The following is a 27,444-nucleotide window of genomic DNA, read 5'->3' on the forward strand; positions in this document are numbered from 1 at the left end:
AAGGAGGGTTAAATCACTCATCTATTCCTCTCCCAGACATCTCCAAGTTAAACCCTTTCTCAAGAGGGCAGGTTGCAGGGGCACAACTGCTGGAAAATCATTCTTTCTCCATTCATTCAATTCATAGTACAGCTGTTCCCCAGGGTCTGTGGGGAATTGCTTATAGGACCCCTCAAAGATACCAAAATCCAAAGATGTTTAAATCCTTTATATAAAAAGGTGTTAGTATTTGTATATAATCTATGCACATCCTCCTCTAAATCATCTCTAGATTATGTATAGTGCTCAATATAATGTAAATGCTATGTCAACCATCATTATACTATGTTGTTTATGGAACCGTTAACAATACAGATGCACTTTTTTCTCCCCAAGTATTTTTGATTCACAGTTGGTTGAATCTGCAATGTGGAACCTATGGATACAGAGGGCTCACTGTACCCAGCAGAGACACATATTCCAGCATATGGGTCAATTCTTCCCCTCTTATCTATGACAATAACACCAGAGAACATGCCTCCTACAGTATCCTCATCTTTCCACACATAGACCAAGCAGCTGGACTCAAAGATTCCCTAGGAAATCCTATCCCAGTCCAAAGGAGATAGACAGGTAACACACACTGCTTAAAAAAAAAAATGTATGTATATATATATATATATATATTATATATATATATATATATAATATATATATAAACTAAAAAATATATATTTTAGTTGTTGATGGACCCTTATTTTATTTATTTATTTACATGAGGTGCTGAGAATTGAACCCAGTGCCTCACACATGCTAGGCAAGCAATGTACTACTGAGCCACACCCCAGCCCAACACACACTGCTTTTAATTTTAAATCCCCTTTATCCTCTTTTTCTGCCAGCCCCATTTCCTTGGTGCCAAAGGAAATCTGACGGGTCATGCCAATTCCCTTGTGACTGATGTATCAATGGCAAAAGGACATGTTTAACATCTGAGGGTCCTGGAGAAAAGTCTTAATGGAGCCTATTACCTTCCTTCTCAGCTCTTCTCGTGCATTCCCCACTTCCTACAGTGAAAAGGAAGCCAAATCACCTTTCATCACTCTCCAGGATCAAAGAAGGAAACCACAACGGGCTGCCTGGAAAAACTGGCCTCACTGCTTCAGTAATGTCAGCTGCTGGGGCAGGCATGGCTCACATCCACACAGACAGGATCTTAAGGCTTCAGATGTCCTCTCTGCCCTTCACTTTCCCCAAGAAGGAAGGCATCAGCGGTTCTCAACCCTGACTGTAGGCAACCATACCCCCGCCCTACTGCAAAGACTTGGATTCAACTGCACTTGGATTCAACCTTGGCACAGGCATTTTGTTTAACTTTTATATCAACATTATTGAGGCATAATTTACACACAATAAAATGTACATATTTTCAATGTACAGTATGATAAGTTTTGACAAATGCACCACCATTCTCCAGATTACAGAACATTTTTATTAACCCAGAAGTTCCCTTGTATCCCTCTGCAATCCACCCTTCATCCACACCCTGGGCCCAAGGCAATCACTGATCTGTTTTCTATCACTAAACATAAGATTTACTTGTTCTAAAATTTCATATAAATGGAAACATATAGAGTGTACTCATTGTGCTTGGCTCCTTCTTATTAGCATAATGTTTTTTGGATTCGTTTACATTGTATCTATCAGCATTCTGTTTCTTTTTATTGCTGAGTAGTATATGTGGAAGTACCATAATAGGTTTTTTCATTCATCTGTTGATGGACGTTTGGGTTGTTTCCAGTTTGGGCTATTGTGAATGAAGTATCAGCTTCCTATGGCAGCTGAAACAAATTACTGAAAACTTGGTGGCTTAAAATAACACTCGCAGAGTTCTGGAGGTCAGAACTCCAAAATTAATTTCATTGGGCTGAAACCAAGGTGTCAGCAGGACTGCTTTTGCTTGGGGGACTCATAGAAAGCACTGTTTTTATGCTTTTTTTTTTTTTTTTAACAATGAGATCTGACTCATGACCCCTTCTTCTATCTTCAAAGCCAGTGGTATAGCATCTTCTATGACTATGCTCCCATCACATGGCTTTCCTCTCTTTTATCTGTAATTTCCCACTCATAAAAGCACTTTAGATTGCATTCAGGGCCCACCTATTCAAGCTTAACCTCACCATCACAAAATCCTCAAATTATTCTTTTTTTTTTTTTTTTTTGGTACTGGAGATTTAACCCAGGGGTGATTTTCCACTGAGCCACATCCCCAGCCCTTTTTAAATTTTTTTTTAAAATTTTGAGACAGGGTCTCACTGAGTTGCTTAGGGCCTTGCTAAACTGTTGAGGCTGGTCTTGAACTTTCAATCCTCCTGCTTGACTCCTTCTGGAGTCACTGGAATTACAGGTGTGTGCCACTGCACCCAGCTATCCTTAAATTAATTCTATCTTCAAAGTCTTATATGGATTAGATAACATTCACAGGTTCCAAAAATTAGGACATGGACAACTTTGGGGAGGGGGTGGTATTATTCAGCCCACCACAAGCACTGTTGTAAATATCTAGGTACAAGTCTTTGTGTAGACAAATGTTTTTATTTCTTTTCTGTAAATACCTAAAAATACCAGAAGTTGCAGGGCGTGGTGGCACATGCCTGTAATTCCAGCGGCTTGGTAGGCTGAGGCAGGAGGATTGCGAGTACCCTTGAGATCACCCCAGTTACCCATCCCCTGCAAAAAAAAAAAATGCTGGTTCAGATGATAAGTACATATTTAATTCCATAAGAATATACCAGAATCTGGGTGTGGTGGCTCACACATATAATCACACATATAACCTCGTGAGGCTGAGGCAAGAGAATTGTAAGTTCAAATACCAAGGCCCTGTCTCTAAATAAAATATAAAAAAGGGATGGGGATGTGGCTCAGTGGTAAAGCGCCCCTGGGTTCAATACCTGGTACCAAATAAATAAATAAATAAATAAACAGAAATAGAGAAACTACTAAACTATTTTCTAAACTGGTTATACCATTTCACATTCTTATCAGCAACATGTGAATTTCATCCATTCTCTCTAAGACTTGCTAGTGTCAATCACTTTGATGTTAACCATTTTAGTGAATTTGGAGTTCATCTCCTTGTTTTAATTTGCATTTCCCCAATAATTAATGATATTAACCATATTTTCATGTAATGATTGGCCATTTATGTATTTTTTACTAATGAAGTATTTACCCAAAAATGTTTTACCCATTTTTAAAAAATTGGGTAGCATGTTTTCTTATTCCCGAGTTCTAAGAGTTCTTTATTTGGCATTCTGACACAAGTCTTTGTTAGATATATATTGCTATTGTCTGAAAGTGTCCCCCCAAGTTCATGACTTAGAAACTTAATCCTCAATGAAACAGTATTGAGAGGTGGTGCCTGTGAGAGTGACTGGGCGAATGGATTAATACCATTATCGTGGGAGTGGGTTCATTATTCCAGGAGTGGGTTTCTGATAACAGCGAGTTTGGCTTATGCTTTCTCTCCCTGCCCTGCCCCCAAATCCTCTTTTTCTATTGCCCATATCATGTTTTCTGCCTCATTATGATGCAGCAGGAAGGCCCTTGCTAGATATAAGTTCCTTGACCTTGGACTTCCCAGTCCCAGAACTGTTAAAAAATATATATACAAGTCTCACTGTTTTGTGTGTTCTTGCTTTACATTGTTGTTGTTGTTTTGGGTAGTGCGGATTTAATACAGAGCCTTGTGGGAGACCAACCTTGCACTTGACTGAGTCAGACTTCCCAGCTGGGTGCTTTGGTGCTCAGTCACAGAAATGTGGCAGAGCTTTCCCCACCCTTCTTGGGTTCGAGGGTCCATGTCTTGTGCATGGGTGTGTCTGGCTACAGCCCCATGGGTGAAGCTGTGCTCACCTGTCCCTTTGTAATATAACCCCTTGCCCTGTTTAGGATAGAATCTTCCATGGAAGTGCCTTGTGTGTGTCCCCTTCTCTTACTGTGCCCTTGGGTGTGGCCTACCCAGGTGTCAGTCACCCTGCTGACAGTGGACATCAGGAAGATAGACTCAGCCCCCTGAAACCTGACCCCTTGCCTCATTTGAATAGCTTCTCCTCAATAAAAGGGGGTCAGTGCGTGCTCTCGCTCTCTTTTCCTGCAGACCCTTAAGGTCAGAGGAGCTGTCACAGCGACCCCAAAGAAAAAGGTATTTGGGTCTCTTGTGTGGTTATTTCGTGCAGCCCAGTTAGCCCAATTTAACTGGAGTAACCCCTGAGCCTTTTAGTTGCGAACAGAAACCTGGCAGAGCCTTATACATACTAGGCAATCACTCTATCACTGAGTTACATCCTCAACTCCTTTAAAAAATTTTTTATTTGGGTACCAGTTCTCACTAGGTTGCCCAAGCTGGCCTTGAATTTGCAATTCTTGTGCCTCAGACTCCCCAGTAACTGGGATTACAAACATACACCACCATGCCTAGCTGAAACCTTCATTCTTTATAAATTACTCAGCCTCGGCTATTCTGTTATAGCAGCACAAAATAGACTGACAGAAATAGTTCAAATATTTCCTCTCACTCTGTGGCTTGTTTGTCATTTTCTTAACAATGTCTTTCCATGATTGGATGAAGTCCAATCTATCTCTTTTTAAAATTTTATAGTTCATGCTTTTTATATTCTAAGAAATCTTTGTCTATTCACGATCACAATTTTTTTTAAAAAATGCTGCAAGTAACTTTCACGCACAGGTAAAGTTGAGAACTACTAGTCTGAAAGGAACCTGATCTAACTTTCTCAAATTAACCTGAGTTTCTGCCAGAGAAACTTAAGAGTATTAAAGGTAAAACAGGAGTACAGTGAACTGGAGTAATGTAAAAACAAGGATGCAACTGAGAGTCTTAGAACTGTCTGAATTGACTGGGTTCTGAGCTTAAGTGTGAGCAGCTGTCAAGGGCCAGAAACAGTAAGTTGAAAAAGCAAAGTCAGAGATACTTGTACTGTATTTCAACTAAGGGAAAAGAGGAAAAGAGAGCCCGGATAGCCCTCTCCCCTGTGGGAAACAACAGCCCCCAAGTTCATTTCAGTTTAAACTGATCAAGTGGGAAAAATTATTTCTGTTCTTGGTGGGATTCTTTAGAACATGCTTCTCACAGAGACCACATGGGCATGGGGATCAGACTTGGCAGTGTTTGGTCACCGTTTTTGAAGCCACCACATTAAACAAATGGAGGTGGCAGCAATAATATTTGCCCAAACCTTGCTTCCAACAGGGGTCAGACAGACTGAGCTTTCATTACATGAGAGGAGATGTCCAGAGCACCAAATGGGCTCAATTTTCTCTGGAGTCCTGGACAAAGTGGGTCTGTTTCTAAGCTCTGAACAGGAGGTTACTTTCTCCAGATGTTATATTTAGCTAAAGGAATCTCCAACACAGTTTCATGTAAAATGCAAAATATGTCCCAAAAGACATAACCACAAACCAGAGGGCCAGCAGGGAGCATCCCCTAAGGGAGTACAGTAGCATACAGGGGCCAATTGTGCAGCCACCCTGAGATCCTCAATTGGCTGAATTAGCTGTGAGCCAGATTTTTTGGCTAGTTCTCAAATTTAATGAGACTTTGTTTCCCTTTTACTAGAGACTCTGCCCCTGGGGAGAAAAGCATGCAGCCATATTTCACTTCAAGTCACAGCTGCTTTCCCAATACCAGGTAGAAGAAACTATTCAAAGTTGACCAGCAAACGAGAGCAGATGCTGGAAACCATGGAGATGCCTACATGAAGTGTGGCCCTGGCCACCTCCACGCCTTTTGAAGGTTCATGTGCAAAATGTTAGATTAATTCTACAACGAAGTAAAATATCCACATGCAATGAAAAAAAGTAAGAATGCCTGGGCCACCCTTTTCCTGCACACCACACCTGGAGCATCCTAATAGACCATGTTCCTGGGTTTTAGAGCCAATGTTCTGGATTTGAATTTTAGCCTCACTCCACTTTTGCTTAATCTCTTTAAGCCTCAGTTTCCTCCTTAATAAAATAAAGATAATAATAGCAACTACCTTACAGAATTATTGTAAGGATTAAAAAATAATGCATAAGAATGTTTAACACAATATCTGGCACATAGGGGTTCAAAAACTTCTGGCTTATATTATCATAACTTTGGCCACTGAATTTTAGATGACAATTAATATAAAGAACAGATGTGCACTGTCAAGAGAGAAATAAAGTCATCTTTTCTGAAACCTGTGTCTCCTGAGAAATAGATTTTCTTTTTGCTGCTAGAACCAAATTTACTAGTAAAACAAAAGCTATATCTAGTGTATACTCTTGGATCCCAGTCTGGCGTCTCTTAGTTGCTGGTCATTACAGATAACAGCATCTGAAACAATGCTTGATTCTTCAAGAAATTTGGTCTTGAGTTGCTTAAGATAGCCCTCAACCCACCCACACCTCTCTATTGTTTGTTCTATCTCTGGGGCTACAATTTATCTATCAAAATTTAACAATGGTTATCCAACAACCAGAAGGAAGCCCCAGTGTAGGAAGATACCCTTGTTGTCACAGAACTGTAGAATATTGGATTTAGAAGGCACCAAGGAGACTGTATACTCATATTCTCTCTCTCTCTCTCTCTCTCTTTTTTTTAAGTTTAGGGAACTGAGGCATACAAGGACATAATTGCTCAAGCATTAATGGCAGAGCCAGGTCCAACAGAAAGGGTCACTTGGAAAAGATCTCTGCTCTGATAGCACAAAGCAAGCCTCCAAAAGCTTCTCCAAATGAATACGGTGGTTGGGCACATTCTTTAGGTCTCTTATGTGATTACTATGTCTTAACCAATGCAACATATTCTAAACAAAAGGGATTGAAAAACTGGGGTATGGAGAATGTTTCTTTGCCAATTTTTAGAAAGCAAAGAGGCTCTCACCCAGCCCAACCAGAAGGAATCTTCTCTCTGATCTATCAGCTAGCTTCTGAGAGGACTCTGTATACTTGCAGTCCCAAGGGAGAAAAAAAATTAATCACCCTGTGGGACAGTAAACATTGGTCATGCAACAATCCTATGAGTATCTCTAATCAACTATAATTTAATCGAAACAAAGTTATTAAGAGGAAGTCCTATGATCTGTACACAAAATGGAGAATGAGAGAAACCAGACCCAGAGAATATTGATAGTATGATTCTACTTATATAAAGTGTGAAACCAAGCAAAACTAATCTTTGATGTTAAAAGTCAGGACAGTAGTTATCCTTAGGGGTTTGGAAGTGGGGATGAATAGAGCATAAGGGGTGGGGGACTCCTGGGGCACTGAATTGTTCTGTTTCTTCATCTACAGCTTGTTACACAGGTGTGCTCACTCTGTGAAAATGCACTGAGCTGTAAACCTATGATCGTGCACTTCTCTTCAGTGAAATGTAATATATGAATAGTCCTAGGAGAAATCAGAAATTCTTCATTACAGCCCCAGCATAAAAATGCACGCTTGTAGAGATCAATCTTGAGACCATGGCTAGGAATATGGTTCTTGGGTGGATTATTCTTCTGAGGGTGATACATCCCATGGCTCATATATGTGCCATACATTTGGGCCTCTGGTGAAGTAAATGTGGATGTGCTCTTAAGGATCCAGGAACACTAATGGCTTTGCCATCTGGCTGTCTTCACTTTAGACATCATTGATATCTGGAGAGTCTAGACAACTCTCTCACCTTGGTTCTTCTCTACACTTCTAAGGCTGGAAGAGAAGGCAGGGAAAGACTAGGTGAAATCAAGCTAGGTAAACAACTCTCACAGAAATTTTTTCTCAGAGAAACAGAAAGAATGGAGGCTACCAGTCATCCCCTTTTCTTCTCATGGTGGTCTAAGTGGTTGTGGAAAACCTATTTCTCTCAAGATTTTACCTAGGTTTTCATTATAGTCACACATGAACAACCCACCAAAGGTTGCAGAATAATTCAAATAAATAAAAAGCAAGCTAGAGCAGATGCTGGAAACCATGGAGATGCTGAAAAGGACCCTTATCCTTAAATGAAGTGTGGCCCTGGCTAAAACACAGCTAGGCCAGTAAATATAGCAAGTGAGCTATGAGAGGAAGAATCTTTCTCTTCCTTCTTTTCTTTTCAGATGATTGTACTCTCAGCATCCTGTCTCTACGACACAGGGAAAGCCCCTCATGGATGTAGTCATTCTCAGTTCTTTTTGAGGCTGGTCAATACAGAAGACATTGGGTATTAATTTCAGTGAAATCTGGAAAACTTCCTAACATTAAGGGTTGAAAAAGTCTTCCAACAGGTATAGCCATCTCAATGACAATCCTGATTATCACAGCCATCTCCCTCTCAGCCTCAAATCTTTTTTTTTTTTTTCCTCTTTTTAATTAACACTGTATGGTTTTTGGTTTTGGTTTTGGTGATACTGGAAAGAACCCAGGAGTGCTCTACCACTGAACTAACTGCCCTGTTTTATTTTTTCTTTTTTAATATTTTAAATTTTGAGAGAAGGTCTCACCAAGTTGTTCAGGCTAAACTCCAACTTGAGATCTTCCTTCCTTAGCCTCTGGAGTCACTGGGATAGCAGGCATGTGCCGTCACGCCCAGCCAACCTCAAATCTTAACACTCGATTTTGTCAAACAGAAACTAGTGAAATCTAAATAGCTCTGTATATCATCCTCTTTCTATCTGTGACTTGTGGGAAGATTGTTTACCTTCTAGAAAGTCTTTAGGGATATTAGAGATTGAGTTTCAGGCATGGCATGCTGTGTATAATGGTCGGGGCCTTTGCCACTTGTAACCAAACCTCATGAATAAAGGACTCCACTGAGAGCTCAAGAAGAGTTCCTGGGTTTCTAAGATGTGGGTTCCACCACTGATAGGAAAGGTGAATTTAGCAGGAATTCTTTAAGATTATTACAATTATTTTTAGTGTTTTCTTAGTCAAATTGCTCAACCTACACTCAAGGAAATGTGATAAAAACTGAGCCTCAGAAAGCATGAAGAGACCCCAAACAAAGATACATCAGGATAAAAACAACCAAATTCATACGTACCTTAGGCCAAGATGAGAACTTGGAAAGAAAACGAAAACCAAAACACAAACACACATGAATTTGGTAAATGAGCTAGAAGAGGAAAACATGAAGCAACACTGAGGTCCCCTAAATCCCAACCATGTCACAAATCACTGGAGGAAACCACCAAAACATACACAGTATTAATAACATACAGATTATGAATGATGGTGCCAGTTCTGGGGTTGTACTTTACAATGGTTAACTCTCTCAGGACTTTAGTTCTGAAAGGAAGAAAAGAATGCTTATTCAACTATTTTTTCCTCCCTGAATATGAAGCAAAGAATGGTCAGTGGAAAGTCTAATAAGATATCCTTCCTCTTATTTACAAGATTGTGTCACTGCTCCTGCCAAGAACCTCACCAACTAGGAATATCTACGTACCTTCTTAAAGAGTCTTCCTGAGTCCTCGCTGACTTGGACAAATCGAGGAATTATATTATTCAGGTAGATGTCACTCAGGGTGGTGTGGTCCCTGCTCTCCCTCTTCACTTGGTTTAAGAGGAGATTCCAACAGTTGACTGGAGAAAGAACATTCTGGTCCTTCCTGCAGAGAAACAGCAATAAAAGTAAATTAATAAATAAATATTGGTAAGCAGCCAGGGCCAAATATACAATTACAGTCTATGCCACAAATCAAAGCAAAACCCGAAAGATGTCTTTCCTGAAGGTTGCATCACTACTTTTTTCTTTTTCTAAAAATCCAGTAGAGAGAGAGAGAGAGAGAGAGAGAGAGAATATAAGAATAACATGAAGTGAGGGAGCAAAAAGGGTAGGGAAAGTAGAGAAGGAGAGAAAGAGAAAGAAGCAGGATTATTTGTCGAACACTCATATTCTACGAATTTGTTAGAACTTTAAATGTATTAACTCATTTAAGCTCTACTGTTTCATCCTAAGAACTACCATTTTCACTATTTGACTGATTAGAAAACCAAAGCTCAGAGGGGTTGTCACTTGCCCCCAAGCCATTGCATGGTTAGTAATAGATAGCCTGGGACTAGAACCACAGTTCTCTGCAGACACTGAAGTCCATAACCTTTGCCTTTAGGTTACCTGGCTTAGATGGTACAAAATCATTAGAGCACTACAAATTAAATCCTCACAAGTTTACTTATTGTAGGGTACAATGACAACAACTTTAGAGACAACTGCCATAAAAAAGTCCTGGAACACTCTTCAGTTCCATGGAACACATCCAAATAGATTTGATTTCATTGAGTGAACCATGGCCTCATTTCCCATATAACCAAAAACACAAACCTCATCTGAACATAAGTATTCCTGAAACATTCACAGATCCAGAGTGGCAAAGTGCTAAACCTAGTTGCTCATTTCAAATAAAAACAATGTGATCCAAAAGAATAACTGTTACTTAGCTCACAGTACTAATTTAAGCAACAGTACTAATTTCTGCATCTGGGAGTTGGATTTCTTTAAGGAGAGAAACAGAAAGTAGGAAAAATTTGTGATACTGTTTATCAAGGGATAATGAGTATTTGGCACATGGCTGGTTCTTTACACACATTGTTTAACTTAAACACCACAACTATCTGATGAGATGGGTGTTATTAACAACACTGATGGAAAAGTGGACCAAAACAAAAACCCAACCAAACAAATAAAAAAATCTGATTAAACAACTTTCCTCCAGGTCACACAGCTAAAAAGTGGCAGTAGAGGAGTTCAAAAAGCACACCTATAATTGTAAAGAGTGCTCTTAACCACTCAAAAGAATCCTACCCAGGGTACTCAATCCCCTCTTGCTCCCTCTAGTCAGTCTGTGAATGCAAAGAAAGGGAGTTGAGAGTGGCTTGGTCCATCAAGGCTCAAGGCAGATGGGCAACTGTGACTTGTAAAACTGAGAGTTCAACTTGGAATGTCCAGTTCCATAGTAATAACTACTAACACATAATTAGACCATATCTTCTTAGGTTTTACAACATACCAGACCAGCCAGGCTTGGTGGCACATGCCTATCATCTTAGCAACTCAGGAGACCCAGGCAGAAGGATCACAAGTTCAAAGCTGGCCTTAGTAACTCAGTGAGGCCCTAAGAAATTTAGTGAGACCCTTTCTCAAAATAAATGAATAAATAAATAATAAGGGATGAGGATGTAGAGCAGTGGTAAAATGCCCCTGGGTTCAATTCCTGGTACCCAAAACAAAACAAAACAACAAGACCAGCATATATATACATATACACAAGACCAGCAAGTCAAATATCTGTCTAATATATCTAAAAAGTTGCTTCAAACCAAAGAACTTTAGAGTCTCATCTGAAACTGTTCTAAACTTGTCCTTTTCCCTACCCCAGGCATCACACATCCACAGACAAAATAACTTAACACTTACATGCCAATCACTGTGACATTATGTCAATTACCTTTCTAGGGAATTTTTAAGATTTCTATGGGAATTTTAAAATACACTAGCCAGAGGGAGAGATAAAAATCATTAATTCACTCCTAAAAATGTTTAGCATCTGGATAAAAAAAGGTCAACAGAAAACAATCCAAAAATCAAATAGTGAGAAATTTAAACACATGTATTCAATGTTTCCATTGCAAAGAACCTCTCAAATTGATTCCAAATCAGTTTAGTTAACAATATTCTAAAACAACAACAACAAAAAAAACCACCAAAATCTACTTCACATTTTTATCAAGTGGTTTCTCTTGGCAAGATACCCACATCTTCGGGAAGCAAAGAATGTACCAGGCCATTACACTTGCTTTTTAAAATTAGGGCAGATCTCACAAGACCTTAAATTTACAACTGATTTCAAACTGCTTCTTATAGGAAAATGTGGGTTGGGAATCCATACTGTGCTTTATGAATGCAAACATGATGCTTTAATTCAATTCCACAAATGTGTAAATATTTGTATCTTAAATAAACAAGGTACAGTATTAGGAGTGTCAGTGGTTATAAAGGCACCAATGTCCCAGTGCAGTGTGGAAAACAGAGAAAAACCTCTAGTAAGAATATTGGCGAGTTAAACAAAGAGCCAGCTAGCTCACAAACAGGGCACCACAGATCACAAGAGGCAGAAACCCATCCAAGGAAATCAAAGTCAATCATGAAAAAAGAATGCAAGATATACAGCCCCAGGCCTCCAATATGTATGTTTATATCCCCAAGCACCCTCAAAAGAAAGGATGAGCAAGCATGATGGGTGGGGGCTGGGGTGTAGCTCAGTGGGAGAGCTTGGCCTTGTAAGCCTGGTGATACATTGAAGGGGGAACTTTTTAAAATAAAATGCATTGTCACTTAAGACTATGAAGTGTACTGAGAACTTTTTTTTGGTGATGCTGGGAGGTGGAACTCAGGGCCTTGCTATCACATATAGTGCAACAGCTATTATGATTGATTGGGTTCACTGAGTAGGGGCTTTTAAATTGTGTTCTGAGAAACTCTGGAATTAACAGAGAATCACATTTCAACTAAAACTGTAAAACATTCATACAAATGAGCAATCCCATTAAAATGAACAAGGCCCCTGGACCCAGGTCCCCGACTTAGACAACACTGAAATGTCTCTTAGGCCACTAGGAGAGCTTCTATGTATGAAAGCCTCAGAACAAAGAATCACTGCATGCAATGGAACTTCTAAACAATATGCTATTAGTTCGAATGGATGTAGCTCTGCACAGGCTTATTTCTTTTTCATTTAAGCCTGTGTGTGCCTCCCTAGAAAAGACTATACAGGTGAGCACATAACTCAACAATCAACCAAGTTCAACTATGTGTCACAGAAAGCTGACAATTGGGTTCATGGGAGATCATGGAGGGCTGGTGAGAATCAATCTTCTCAATATCATATCATTTCATTATCAATTAACACAATGCTAATGATACATGTTGGGGCTTATCTAATTAATAGTTATGAAGGGGGATGGGAAGAGCTGGTAGGTAATGTTAGAGATTCATTTTTTTTTCTTTTGTACCACGATTGAGCCACATCCCCTTTTTCTATTTTATTTAGAGACAGAGTCTCACTGAGTTGCTTAGAACCTTGCTAAATTGCTCAGGCTGATCTTGAACTCATGATCCTCCTGCCTTAGCCTCCCAAACCACTGGGATTACAGGTGTGCGCCATCGTGCCTGACAGTGATTCAATTTTAAAACAAAGATTGTTTTTTTAAGCACCTGAATCAATTTAAAACTATCTCAAGATTATAATAACTCTGTGTGAGTAAGAATTTTCTTGGTAGTGAACAACTCAAACCAAAACCAGAAATAACTTGGATACTGAAACTGATACAAAAACTATAATACTTATTCATAACTCTGATTTCAATATTTTTAGTTCATAAGCACAGCCTCATTGTTCACAGTGATTGACTCTGTAATAAGTGGTTTTTATAAATGTGTGCTTTAAAAGTAGATCCAGTAAAGCGCTTGCCTACATGCACGAGGCCCTGGATTTAATCCCTGGTACTGCAAAAAAAAAAAAAAAAATTCCACTGTTTTGATCTATTTCATATATTTAAGTTTTATGCAAGAATTTTGTTTTACAAAAGTAGTCTATGATTTAAACACACACACACACACACACACACACACACACACACACACACACATTAGAACTTGCCTGTTTCCTCTAGGGGTTCCCAAGCTTCCTTTTAGTTTTCAATATTTCAGGTTCTCTGAGTCTGTATGCTTTCTCAGACACACTCCTCCTTTCCACTGAGGTGTTTTAATTAATTCACTTATTTATTTTGGGGCGGCAGTGGGGTGGGAGAGGTGAAGATAATATGGGGAAAGGGAAACGCAAATACACAGGCAATTTTCCCAGCCAACACAAACAAAGATGAAACACACTTCGAAACACACTTTGGGCTGGAAAATAAGCAAGTCAACGAGACGTGATTTCATAGGGAGCATATTAAGGCTCTGTGAGAGTGGTTTCCTGCTCGAGCAGCTTTGCAGCCTTATTTTATTTGGGGCCGCTGGAGCCAAGGGAACTTCGTTTGGTTGGGAGATTGAAATTTGTCTTTATATCTTTTCCATCTATCATTTGTTTGCACAGTGTCTTTGCTTTCCCCGCCCCCAGAGCCCCAGGTTGTGTAATACTTGGGCATTTAAAGCCAAGGGTCTGCATCCCTTAGGAATGTGCTGAACAGCTGCAAACCTCCTCAAACACTAATCCCTAAAAAGCAGACAAAATATCCAGAAGTATTTTTCTTACTTAAAAAAAAATTTCAGGGAGAAGATCAAGAAAACATCATACTGTACTGGAGAGGGGATGACTCCAGTCACAAGAAAGGGGACCCAGAAAGTCGCAAGGCGGCTGTGCATCTGCAGAAGGGATTATCACTACAAATGCACTGGAACAGATAAACCTGCACAGCTGAATCATTAGTTTCAAAGACATTAGCCCAGCTTTTCTCTCTCAATTTAGACTACTTATGAATGTTCAACAAACTTAGCAACAATGCTCAAAGGGATTTCACTAAAATATCCAGAATGAAGAGCCAACTCCATAAACTTGGCCTACTGTATTCATACTTTCTCCTTTCCATATCCCTTCTGTTTGGTTTCACCTAAAACGTGGACATGTGTCTATCGGTGTACATCTAGCTCCTAAAGATCTTCAATGCATGACTATAAAATCCTGGAAGCTCTCCTAACCTAAGATGACATTTAATTCCGAATTGCTACATTCACGGCTCTGCAGATGGTACACGTGGCACAAGCCTGGCATTAATGGAAGGGTTGAGCTTCTACATTTGCTGTGGTGCAGTGGGTTCCTTCTGGGGCTAATGGTCTCTGACTTGTGCACTCTCAGGGGGGTCTGTGGATTGACTGAGATGATGGTTGCAAAAGGACTAGAGCAACATGAAAGAAAGCTTGACACAAATTGTGAGGAAATATTATTATTTTTATTTCCAAACAAACTAGGATTCAGTTTTCATCAATTTCCAACACACTCCTCACCCAGCCCTGGGCCAGGGCCAAGAGTGCAGCCTGCTGAAAATGCACAGCCCTCAGCAAATAATGGTTACGATAAGAAGGCAGCAACAGGCAATTAACAAAGCAGCTGTAAGTCTCTGGGAAGACGTGAGGGAGATACCAAGGGGAGAGCAGAATTCAATCTTCCACCGTCCTTTCCCTAAGGGACCAGGTGGAACGATCCGTCCTGCATCCCACAGTGGGTACTATGTGCTGAGGTTGACAGGAAGACATCCAAAAGGGAGCCCAGATTGCCAGAACCCTAGATGCCTCAGCAGCTTCCAGACCCCCACCACTGTCTCAGAATTCCTATCAAACCTGCCAGTCTGTAGAGAGCTGCCAAATATCAATGCATCTAAGAATAATAGAATTTCTCACTTTGAAAAACAGACATATCTGTGATGATAGACAAAACCCAAATGAGTTCAACACATCATTCAATATAAGTTATTAAGCATCCAATGAGGAGGAGGATTAAAAAAAATAAGGCGCATGCCTGATAAAAGAGATCATTTAGTGATGGTTGGATAGAAAGCTAGTGACGAGGAGGCTGGATTATTTTAACCTAAATTCCCTCCTGGCACCTTGATTAAAATGAAATGAACTGAGGCAGCCAAAGAGATTATTTTATTCAGATGAGTGTTATTAGCCTTTCTGGCTTATTTTCTCTATTATGCATTTTGCTGATGCTGACAGAAGCAGACGGGCTGGATAGAGAGGCAAAGCTGCAGCGGATTTATGGTCTGACAGTGCCATGCATAAAATCAGACCCTTGCTGACCCAGATAAGCCAGAGGATGGATTGGATTTGCTGGGGAAGGTGTTAAAAGAAGGAGGGGGAGAAATCCCCAAGGTAGAAACTGACTTGAAAAAGAATCTGCCTGTAAGGGTGACTGCTGGTTTTTTGACCCAGTAGTACAGTGGCAGCCTGGAGGCATCTTTCAAAGACAAGAGGGTAGACAGGGGGTGGGCACACTCCTCTGGGCTTATCATAGCTCTTGCTTCAGCTTTGCCAGCAATGAGACCAGAGTTGGGAGAGTTCAGAGACAGAAAAAGTGCCAAAAGCAAAAATAATGTATTTTACATATGGAGAAATGAGCTTTCAAGTTTTCAAGTTAGTACCACAAACTGCCTTCAGTAACCTAAACAGATGATTAGAAAGGATTCAAACGGTGGCATACCTACCTTACTCAAAATAGTCTAAATTGTTCCCTATAATCAAGTTTTGGGGGATTGCTGTATGGAAACAGGATTTTTGTGGCTCTGGATTAGTTCCACAGAGCTTAGCCACACCCTTTGGGGAATGACATGCTCAAGAGCTGGGAGCTTAGGATTCTACTTTGAAGTAGAGAACTGGACTAGCACCGTGTCCAACATCTGTTAAGTGCTTAATAACAATTTCCTGAATGATTATGGGACCAAGGTTCTTCTAGGTTAGATCAGAGAACTAGGAATGGCCCTCAAATGGGAGGCACTATTGACTCTCACTGGAGTTGACTCAATTTATGACACAAGAGATTTTTCCTTCTCTTTGACCACCCCATGGCACCCTATCACAGGGGAGAGGAGGCAACTGGAGATTCTTCACACTACTCAAGACCTTAGATTCCATGAGACTGTAGTCTCAAGATTTGAATCTCTGCAATCCAAATTTCTTGCCTAGATTTTTGACATCTTATTGTCTAGACTCCTCTAAGTCCCTGATCTCATTTCGTTCATTTATTCAACGGATACTAATTGAGCACCTACTGTATACCAAACACTGTTCTGTGTACTAGGGATAAAAAGATAACCATTCTTATTTCTCATCTATTTCTCCCATTGGAAACCTTTAGGATCAGAGATATGGCTTTCTTATTCCTGGACTGTCCATCACCTGTAACCACATCCACTGGTGTGGATGAATCCATTGTGAAACCCTGACTTGGCTGACATAGAAGACCTGCCTGCTCACCAGGCCTCTGCATGGACCTTCCTTCATTTACACCCATGTCTTGGCATAAGCATTCTCAGAACTGCAGGGAAGAATAAACAAAGTGGCTATTAAACTCTCCTTGTATACTCTAGGCACAAACTAAATGCTGGAGGACAAGGTCTAAGCATTCAATTCCTGTGTGATCTGTAGAACGAAAGGCCTAGACAGTCACTTAGGAATTAAATACACACCTTAGAACCCCAATTCATTCAATGAAACTAAAACACCACAGCAAGAGGGAAAGCATCACAAAAGTATGATCGATGGCCAAGGAACATTAAAGTCAAACATGTTTCTTGGTTTAAAAAGAATCTATAACCATCTATATTACATTGACAGTTGGGTCCACATATTCCATAGAAAAACTTGCGAACAACTCTACAATTATATCTTCAGTTTTTTTCTTCTCTAGTTAATTAAGATGTCACCAGAAACCCCATAAGTAATTATAGAACATGACAAACATACAGAGAAAGAAGAAAGAAAAAAAATGCAGATGTGTTAGCAGATTTTTTAAATAAATGAAACCTTGGAAGATGACTGAGGCAGACAGTCTGGCTCAACCCTGGTAATTCATTCTAGAGAAATAAATACCTGTCAGTGCCAAAGTGAAATGACATCACTCAGAAATCCACACATTTATTTTCAAAGCAGTAAACACCCCCTTAGGAGCAGGCATCTCCCTGGCACCAGGCATGAGAAGAGAAGTTTGATCTACAGCCAGTAACTCCTCCTGGCTAGCAATTCAGTACTTAAATTTGCCAAGTGCCAACAAGCCACTGGGAAGAAAGGGCATCCATAAGGGTGTCTCCCCCTCTTGTTCCTGGGACAATAAGTCCCTTTACATGGCTCATGACAGCAACGAAGAAAATAGAGCTCCTGTATAACTACAGAGCTAAACAGAATAAACCTCCATAGTCATCAGATGAGCTGTGTGCATCATTACCACTTCTCATGTGTTATTTTAATATTTATCTTGCCTTTATTGGAAGGAAGTCTCTTGAGGATAGGGTATATTTTGGAATGTTCAATAAACACCTATAACCAAGAATCAGATTGACTAATAACCGGATGCCAGAGCCACACAGAAATCCTATAAGTGTTGAGCACAGTAAGACTACGATTCACTTAATGAATAGTTAGTTCTTATCTTCAGTCTCCATCTACCTTGCCTAATCAACTGCTCCAGCAGGAATCTTGTGCTCACTCTCTGGGTGGTTGTTGAGTGACCAAATTTATATGCCCATTGGCTTGTGTGCTCGGAACTACAGCATATTATTAACCAGGTTGATATTTTATTGGCAAAATTTAAAGGGTTGGGTGATGTAAGAGATGCCCTACTCAATTTCAGGTTAGTGGGTCAAATTATTGAGTTCAGGTCCTTAAGGAATCTGGATGAACAATGAACCCCATTATAGCAGGCGCTAAAGCACCTTAACCTATACTTAAGACCCAGATTCAGTTCTGCTATTTACTAGCCAAGTAATTTTGGATAAGTAGCAAATGTATTCTGGGTCTCAAATTTCCCTTATCTGTTTAAAAATATAAATGGGGACAGCAGACCTGACCTGCCTGACTCATCTGATCAGTGAGGATCAAGTCAAACAAGGTGATGTCCACAAAAAACTTTAGAGACAGGAAGTGTTCTCCAACTATAAATCAATATCATCATCATTTCTAATTATTGTAACAACTAATACTATTTCCCAACAGCCCACACAATGAATTTACACCCACAAAACAAAGTAGCTAGAGTCTTTACAAACACACCCCAAAATTCCCAAAATTACTCAATTTGACAATGAACTTGTTTATAAATTTCCTACTTCTTCAGTGCACTAAATGGGAATATATTTTGCTTCTCTTAACTTATCACCTGATTCTCTGGAAATTCCCAAACTCAGTAATATCTGCTGTGCCTAACCTAATTGAGACATGAAAGAATTTTAAACTGCAAAGCCAGAGGGTATAAAAAATAGAATCATGGAATGTCAGAGCTAGCAGAGACTTTCAAAATGGTTCAGAGTCTAGACGAAACCTATCATTTTCTAAGTGAGGAGACTGAGACTCAGGGAACCTGAGGTCACATAGATAGTGGTGGAGCAAAGCAAGCACCCAGGTCTCCTGACTAGCAAATGTTTTCTTATTTCATTGTGGTGGTTGTTATATTTCAACCAGAAACCCCTCACCATCTACAAAGGCCTGGTGCTACAGGAGTTAACGGAAGGTGTTCAGAGCCCCAGAGCACACAGCTATTCTAAGACAACACATAACAGGAATACCAAGGGTCCATGAACTCAGAGGGAGCAAAGTCGCTGGTGCCTAATGGCGCCGGAAAGCATGTTGACACACTGCATGTGGTTACACATGAAAGGCAAGTGCAGAGGAAAAGCAGTTTTGAATCCCACCCTATTCTAATTTGGGACTGGCTTTGGGCACCTACTAGGCTGTGCCACACCCCAGCCACTCTGTAAAATGATCCTTCATTCTCTATTCTGCGGCCTCAGTTAACCCCTTATCTACCTTAATAAGAGCCACGACAGACATTTAAAAGAGAACTATCAAGAAATATGAAGTAGAATGATATATTCCATGTTTGTATAAATGTCAAAATATACTTAATGTCATGTATAACTAAAAAGAATAAATAAATATAAAATAAACAAATAAAAAAGAAATATTAAGATCCGGGAGTTGGCATGGATGAGTCTGTAATGAGAGGATTCCTGGCCTGGATTTGGATGATCCCCAATACCACTTACCATCTTGAGGCAAGTATGAGATAGAAGCCTTAAATAGCCAGGCTCCTAAGCTCAAAAGACAGCAGTTTCTCAAAGTATGAGTCTTCAGGACCCCAAATCACACTGCATCAGAATGACTAGAGTGTTTGTTTAAATGTGGATTCTCATGCTCCTTAACAGAGATTACAATTCACCAGAGCAATGTCCAGAAATCTGCCTTTTAAAGAAGCAGCCCAGGCAGTTTTATATATGCTCCAAATTTAAAAACTGATGCTCTAAAAATAATGTTGTTCAAATTGTAGGATACAACACAATAATGGAGTTTTGTGTTTTTTTTTAAATCAATTTACTGGCTGAGGTTGTGGCTCAGTGGTACAGCACTTGCCTGGCATGTGGAGGGCACTGGGTTCGATCCTCAGCACCACATAAAAATGAAATGAAGGTATTGTGCTACCTACAAGTAAAAATTATATTTTGAAAATCAATTGACAACTAGCATTTCTCAAAAAATGAAATATAAAAGTGGAACAGAACAAAAGAATGAAGTAGAAATATCAGAGTATATCACAAAGAGTAAAAATAAGTACTGTTTTGTAAAAGTGGTATTCTCAGTTATTTATTTAATAATGCAAATACTTGTGTATGTGTGCATTCTAGCCTACAGATTCACAATCAAAAATGGTCCTAAATTCTAAGAGATAATTATACACTTCAGACCCTTTTGAGAATCTGAGGATTTTCTTCCAAGTATTTTCTCCCAGAGAAAGAAGGAAAGGAGAAAGGGACGAAAATGTATATAGGAGGAAGGTATAAATGGAGGAATGTATAAATGAATAAAGGGAGGAAATGTGAATCCATTTCTTTGCCTACATATACATAAACATCACAATTTACATATAAGTCAAGGGATCCATAAACTTCTGGAAGCCCATCCCCTGGGGACTTCTCTGGAAGACAGTTCTTACAGTGTCTAGTACTCTGGTTTTAGTGGGCACTCAATAATTACTAGCCTATGCCAATATCTTCCTCCTGATGGTTATAAATGATCATCAATATCCTTGTTATGCACCTGTAAGGTAAGTGGCCCCACCATGTTGGTTCTCTTCCTCTCATATTTAGGGTGACCATAAATGCTGAGTTCAACAGTGTTCTTCAGAACATCTGGAGAAAACCCTTGGTAAATTCCAAGAATGGGAATTTTGGAATTAATGTGTATGCAGCAATGTTGCTGCTTCCCGAGGAACACACTCCTTGCCTATGGGGAATGTCTATATGCTCCCTACAAGGATAGGTAGTGGGAATGGCACTTTTTTTTTTTTTTTAAATTCTGATCAGTAAAACCAATAGAGGACCATCAACTTTATTCTCAAGTGGGTGAGTTATTTGCCCAATGACACAGAAGCCAAGTCCCACCTTCTCTATATGACCAAAAAGGATATAAATCCCTTAGTTCTCTGTGGAGGATTCACACAGGGCATAGACAATTAGAAAGACATCAACAACTCCAGCTTGATTTTCTTCCCCCACTAATATTTATTGTATTTCAATTTTTTCCAGTACAACCTAAAATATAAAGTACAATTTTGAAAATTGTGTTCTGCTTGTATGCATGTCAATATGATAAATCCTTAAATTCCTTGGTAAAGAGGTTTCTGCATTTGTAATATTCATCAATATGACAACATGGCTGTAACATTTTAAATGGTTTCCCTGTATCCAAACTTACTATTCCCCAATCATCTTTCCTACATTACTGTGTGGAACTTTTCTATGCTTTTACATGTGTAACACATTTAAGTCCAGGTTTGTCTGTACTGCAGGAAGGATTCTCATGATCTGCGCCTGCTCATCTTTCTACCCTTGATATTTTTCTCATTCTCCTTTTTTGTCATATCAACACAAACTACTTTTAATTCTATGCCAAAATGCTGTTTGAATCCATTTCTTTGCATACATACCTTTCCCTCTTTCTGAAATATTGCCCTTGAATCTTTGCTAATATAACTCTTTGTTTGCTAATATAACTCTGTTTTTTGGAAATCCAGTTCAGATGTAACTTCCTCTAAATTATTCTTTTTAAAAATTTATTTCAATTAGGTATATATGACAGCAGAGTACCACCTCATTGGTTAAACCTATCAACACATAGAGTTAAATAGGGATAAAAGTTTTAGAAACCAGCCTTTGCCAAGGGAGGCATACAAAGAAGTGATATAAAGGGACAAGGTATATGGAGAAGGGGATGGGGTGAATAGAGGAATGGAGGGGGAAGACACAGACTCAAACCCCAAAACTATTCTAAAATTTCCTGATGCTTTTCAGTAATTTGTTTTCATGCAATGGAAATTGGCACAGCATCTAGGAAGCTTTGGGCCCATCTGTTTTTGAACTTAAGCTGTAGGCAAGATTCAGAACAGCTGGAATTAGCAGCACTGACCAGGTTATATGTGTCTAGAGGAAAGAGAAATAAAATGAGTGTGTGGGAGATGGAGTATGAAGGATAAGCGGGGAATCTGGAAGCCATTCCCAGACAGAAAGGAGAAGATGGCCAGGTCAGAATTGATATAAAGGAGTTTTAGAAGGGTCAAACCATCTGAGTAAATAAAGTCAACCAATGAAATAGCAGGGTGTCAGAACAGGGAGACAGAAAACAGTCTAGTAACAGGTCTAACATTCTGCAAGGTTGGATGTCCGTGAACAATGCCCTAGGACTTCACCCCAAGGGAACAGACCAAGATCATCCAAAGGTCTTAAGTCAGCATGTTACAAAAGTGGAAACAGTCTGCCCAATCATAGCCCAGGGCTGACATGACAGCTGGATCCTGGGTTCCCTAAATGCAAAGGAGTGATCACCAGAATGGCAGGGAGAATGTGAGAAAGTAGACAACTTGGTAGAAATGGGCAAGGGTTCTCACTTGCAGCATGATTTGCCCAGAGTTAGGGTTGACCCAGGAACAAGGGGAAATGTCTACAGGAGGGTCTGCAGAGCACATTCCTCATCTGGCCTATGATCCCAGCACTGACTTCTGTTAATGCCCTGATTTAATTTGTGGATAAGCAGGTCCCTCACTTCTCCTGAGGCCAATCTCTAGTCAATAGAATGGATTAGGCAAAAGCTTGTTCTGGAAGGAAAAAAATAAATAAATACAAATAAATAAACTAAATTGTACTTCAAACAGATATTATAGCAGCCAGGCATACAATACATACACCTTGGAATCCCAGTGACTGGAAAGGCTCAGGCAGGAGGATCTCAAATTCAAGCAAACCCACCTGAGCAACTTAGCAAGACCCAGTTTTGAAATAAAATTAAAAGAAATGGGGATTTAACTCAGAGGTAGAACATTCCTGGATTTGATTCCCAGGATGGATGGATGAATGGGTGGATGGATGGATAGATAGAAAGAAAGAACAAGCAAGCCAAACTGAACTTCTGGGGTTTAGAAAGACCTTATGAACTAACTTTTGAACACTGTTTTCTCCCTCAAGGTTGAAAACAAAAATTACTATAAACCAGTATTAAAATCCATAAGTTTTTTCCAGAGGCATAGGTTAGCAAGTTTGAAACTATGCTCTATACAGTCTAAGACTAAGCAACTAATTGAAAATATTATGCATAAGAGGAGACTTTTTCTCACTGTTCAGAAAACAGTTACAAACATGGAAAGGGGAGAAAATTAAATGTAACATGGCATTTGAGTGAAATCAAAGATATTTTGTGAACTCACAGGTTTTAATATTTATAAATACAGTATCTGAATTAATGATGGTTCAACTTATTGGGATTTTTTTGACTTCACAGTGGTATGAGAGCAATATACATTCAGTTGAAACTATACTTTAAATTCTGAATTTTGATCTTTTTGCAGGCTAGCTTTATGTGATATATTATTATGTGATATAATTCTCTGTGGTGATTCTGGACAGCAGCAGAGAGCCGTCATTCCTTGTTAGCCATGAGAGATCATGAGTACAAACAACAGATATTCCACAGTGTACTCGGTTGCTAAGTGATGATATTCAGTAAGTTGGATGCACTAAATGTAGTTTTGACTTATTTTCAGTTTACCATGGGTTTATCAGGGTGGAATTCCATCTAAGTTGAGGAGCACATATATATAGATAGAAAGAGATGTGGGCATAGAAGTACATGGGGCAGGGGTATGCATACATCTAACTACTACCTGTCTGCTGAGAGGGGCTAAAAGTAATAGTAGTCCAGTAACAAATAACACACTCAGCACCCATAGTTTCTAAATACCCTACCACACAAAAGCAACCAAGGCTCTCTGAAAAAAAGGCTGACTCCAGAGCCAAAGCAAGAAAAGTACAAGATGAACTTGGAACATCTTGTGCTAGAAATTAAGGAAGTACTCAAAGAAATGATATGACTCATGTCAAAAGGACTTGGGAGCCATCTTGATGGGACACCAGTGGGCAAATCTGGAACCATATGAATATTAAAGTAAATAAAGATGGTAAAGGATTACAGCCTGTTGAATAAAATAAAATTCACAAGTTCACATTGATAGAAACAACCAACCAGGACCCCCCCCCCCAAAAAAAAATGGGGGTGATGGGAAATCTCTTTTTTACTATAAAATTCCAATTGATAAATGTAGAAGGAATGATGATAACTGGAAAAATGACTATTTGGTAACCACTGTAATAATACTTGACTCAAACAAGGATTATCAATGGATGCTAAAACGAGGGAAGTGAAGGGCTTTACAGTACCTGATATTCACACATGGTCTCAAAGTATCTCTCCACAATATACGCTTAATTTACAAAGCACAGAACAGAATTGACTTTTCAGTGAAGCAACCTGGTAGATCCCACTTTTAGCCAAATGGTCAAAGTTAACATCACCAGTAATAGGAGAAATCATCAGCAATGAGTTCTACTAGGCTGCACTTACAAGCCTAAGAAATGACCCCCATGGCTTCCTGCCAGACGTCTACAACCTAAATCTTATCATAAGGTAATATTAATAATTAATAGAAATATCAAATTTAGGGACACATAAAATAATTGGGCTGAGTGCTCCAAAAAATGTCAGTGTCATGAAATACAAAGGAAAATTTGAAAATCACTGCACATTAAAGGAACCTAAAGACAACTGAATGAATTGCATAATCTTGAATCTTCCTTTGCCTCAAAAGATGCTTTTGAAACAACTGGAAAAATATGTATGTCTATGAATTAGACAATATTATTGTGCCAATCTTCATGTCCTTATTTTGATAACAGAAACGTGACTTTATAAGAAAATATCCTTCTTTTTGGTAAATACATACATATGTACGGATGTAAGGGCAATCATGTCTGCAACGTACAAGCGTTGCAAAAAAACAAAATAAGTCTGTGGGTCATGTATATAGAGAAAAGTATAAAGCAAATGCAGTGATATGTTAACATTTGGGGGAAATTTGTAAAATGGCATATGAAAATTCTTTGTACTATTGAAATTTTTCTGTAATTCTACAATTGTGTTAAAATTTAAAGCAAATTTTTATTTGAAAGATTCTCTTCCGGAGGAAAAGGAAGTCATTTCCCCCATTTCTCTTTAACAATAAGTATATGCTACTTTATGTTCTTTTTTATTTAAACCTCTGTATTCCACATGACACCAGGAGCCTCCTGAAGGCAGGGCTTGGTCCTCTCTATGACCCCAGAACCTGAGCAGAACCTGTTGGTCATAGTTGAAGATGAGAATGAAGTTCAGTATTTATTACTAAATCTCATGTACCACAAGTGACTACAAGCGTCAATCAACAATTCTGGTTCTTTGACCTTGAACTCTTATGGATTATCAGAATACACACACATACAGGCACAAATTGAAACTATTTTACTTTAAATAGCAACCTTCATGAACTAGAATTATGGCTTCTTCTTCAGCGTATATTTAATTCCTAGCACACCTATAGCATAGAATAGATGTTCAATAAATGTTTGCTGAGGGCTGGGGATTTAACTCAGTGATAGAGAACTTGCCTAGCATGTGTAAGGCCCTGGGTTCAATCCCCAGCATGGGGGGAAAAAAAGTTTGCTGAATGATCTCACACATCAGGATTGGTGTTCACTAACTTTCCACACTAATGGGCAAAATGACTAGGAGTAGATTTGTTTTCCAAAGGAGTAATAATATAAAGATGTTCTTAGCCTCCAAAACAATAAATGATTTTATCAGAGATGTTCAAACCAGTTGTTTCTGGCTAATTTGAGTGAAACGAAAATTTGCTCAGACCTGATTAATTATCCCCCACCCCTCATTTGATTAAAGGCAACAATCACAAAGTTTTCTTTAATTTAGTACCAAGGAAGCCTACTAAAGATATATTACATAAGTATTTTTCATTATGGCTTCCCTAACTATGTTGCAAAGTGTACATTTCCTAAACGTTCATCATCTGGCTGGAAACTCAATATATGGCTTAGAGTCTGGGGATGGAGATAAAGAAGAGGCAGTATTCAGGATGGCGGTGTGGCTCAATGGTTGAGCACCTGCTTAGTATGCACAAATCTATGGGTCTGAGCCCCAGCATCACTTAAAAATTGTTAATTAAAAAAAAATAGAAGGGAGAGAGGAAAAAGGGATAGCACTTTTAGGAAATTTTTATTAGCCATACTATACTGAGCTACCTCCAATTAATGAAGTAATGGCATAATTGACATTTAGTAAACACAAGGCTTAAAATCCAACACAAAGCCCGTAACAATATCTCATAATCAGAATATCATAAGAACCTGGACTTCTTTGGGAGGTGCTGATAAAAGAGACTATGTTATGCACCTGCATGCATATGTGTTTGGGACTCTGTGATCAGGAAGGCTCATATTTCCACACATTACCAGACATCTGATTTAGAACATGTACAAAAGCGGGAGCAGGAGGGAAGGAGTCCAGGAAGTCAATACACCTTAGAAGCTTGGCGTGTCTTTACTGTGCCTGCCTCCCTGGGGTCCCTTCGCTTTCCATTCAGAGTCCACTCTATAGCCTGTGCTTTGTTTCCAAGGAAGTCTGCGAGAGGCATCATTTCCACCTGTACACTGCCCCAATCCTGTACAACTTCCTCCTTTTGATAAATCCCCTAGATGCTGCCTATAAATTCAAAGAATTTCAAACATCAACAGAAACCCCTATCCTCAGCCCCAGAACTTCGTTCTGAACAGCTGTTGTTTACGAGGGTTCAGACTGAGAGCTGCCAGACTTGCTCTGCAACCTCGACTTCAGCTCAAGGCTGCCAGAGAGATGTCTGAATTTCATGCAAGGATGCCCTTTCTCCACTGCTTAAGCAGAAATTGGCAAACACAGCTCAGCATCCTCGATGATAATCCTAGTTTGTTCGATTCATTTTCTAATCCGGGTTCTTTCACCAGCTGTACCCAAAATATGTTAGGAAGCAGATCTGGGGCTGATTCATCCTCCCTGAATTGAAAACCTCAGGAGCAATGACAGGAGGGAGGTAGAAGCAGGAGCTAGCAGAAAAAAAAAAAATGATCCTGAAAATCCAAACCTTACTTTTTCTCATTCTCCCTAAATCCTTCATTAACACTGAGCCCTTCCCATATGACTCTGTTTCTCCTCACAGCGTGATACTTTGGTGCAGTGTAAGAATTAGATATTAAAGTCTTTACTTCAATTAACAGGGGACCAAATCTAATTGAGAACATCAACCATGCTATCTTTTATCTTTCGGATTGAGCCAAGCATGA

General features: G+C 39.3%; 1 protein-coding gene across 3 annotated transcripts in view; it reads right to left on the bottom strand.

The window, feature by feature from the left end:
* The window catches only part of Srgap2 (SLIT-ROBO Rho GTPase activating protein 2), a 243,088-nt gene that overhangs the window by 111,601 nt on the left and 104,043 nt on the right, over positions 1–27,444 (bottom strand). For all 3 annotated transcript variants that reach the window (XM_071600131.1, XM_027934675.3, XM_034636185.2), the window contains exon 4: positions 9,437–9,599. In XM_071600131.1, the coding sequence (XP_071456232.1) occupies positions 9,437–9,599 (163 nt within the window). The remainder of the gene's footprint in view (positions 1–9,436; positions 9,600–27,444) is intronic.

Source organism: Marmota flaviventris, chromosome 12 (genome assembly GCF_047511675.1).
Source record: "Marmota flaviventris isolate mMarFla1 chromosome 12, mMarFla1.hap1, whole genome shotgun sequence".
Lineage (NCBI taxonomy): Eukaryota > Metazoa > Chordata > Mammalia > Rodentia > Sciuridae > Marmota > Marmota flaviventris.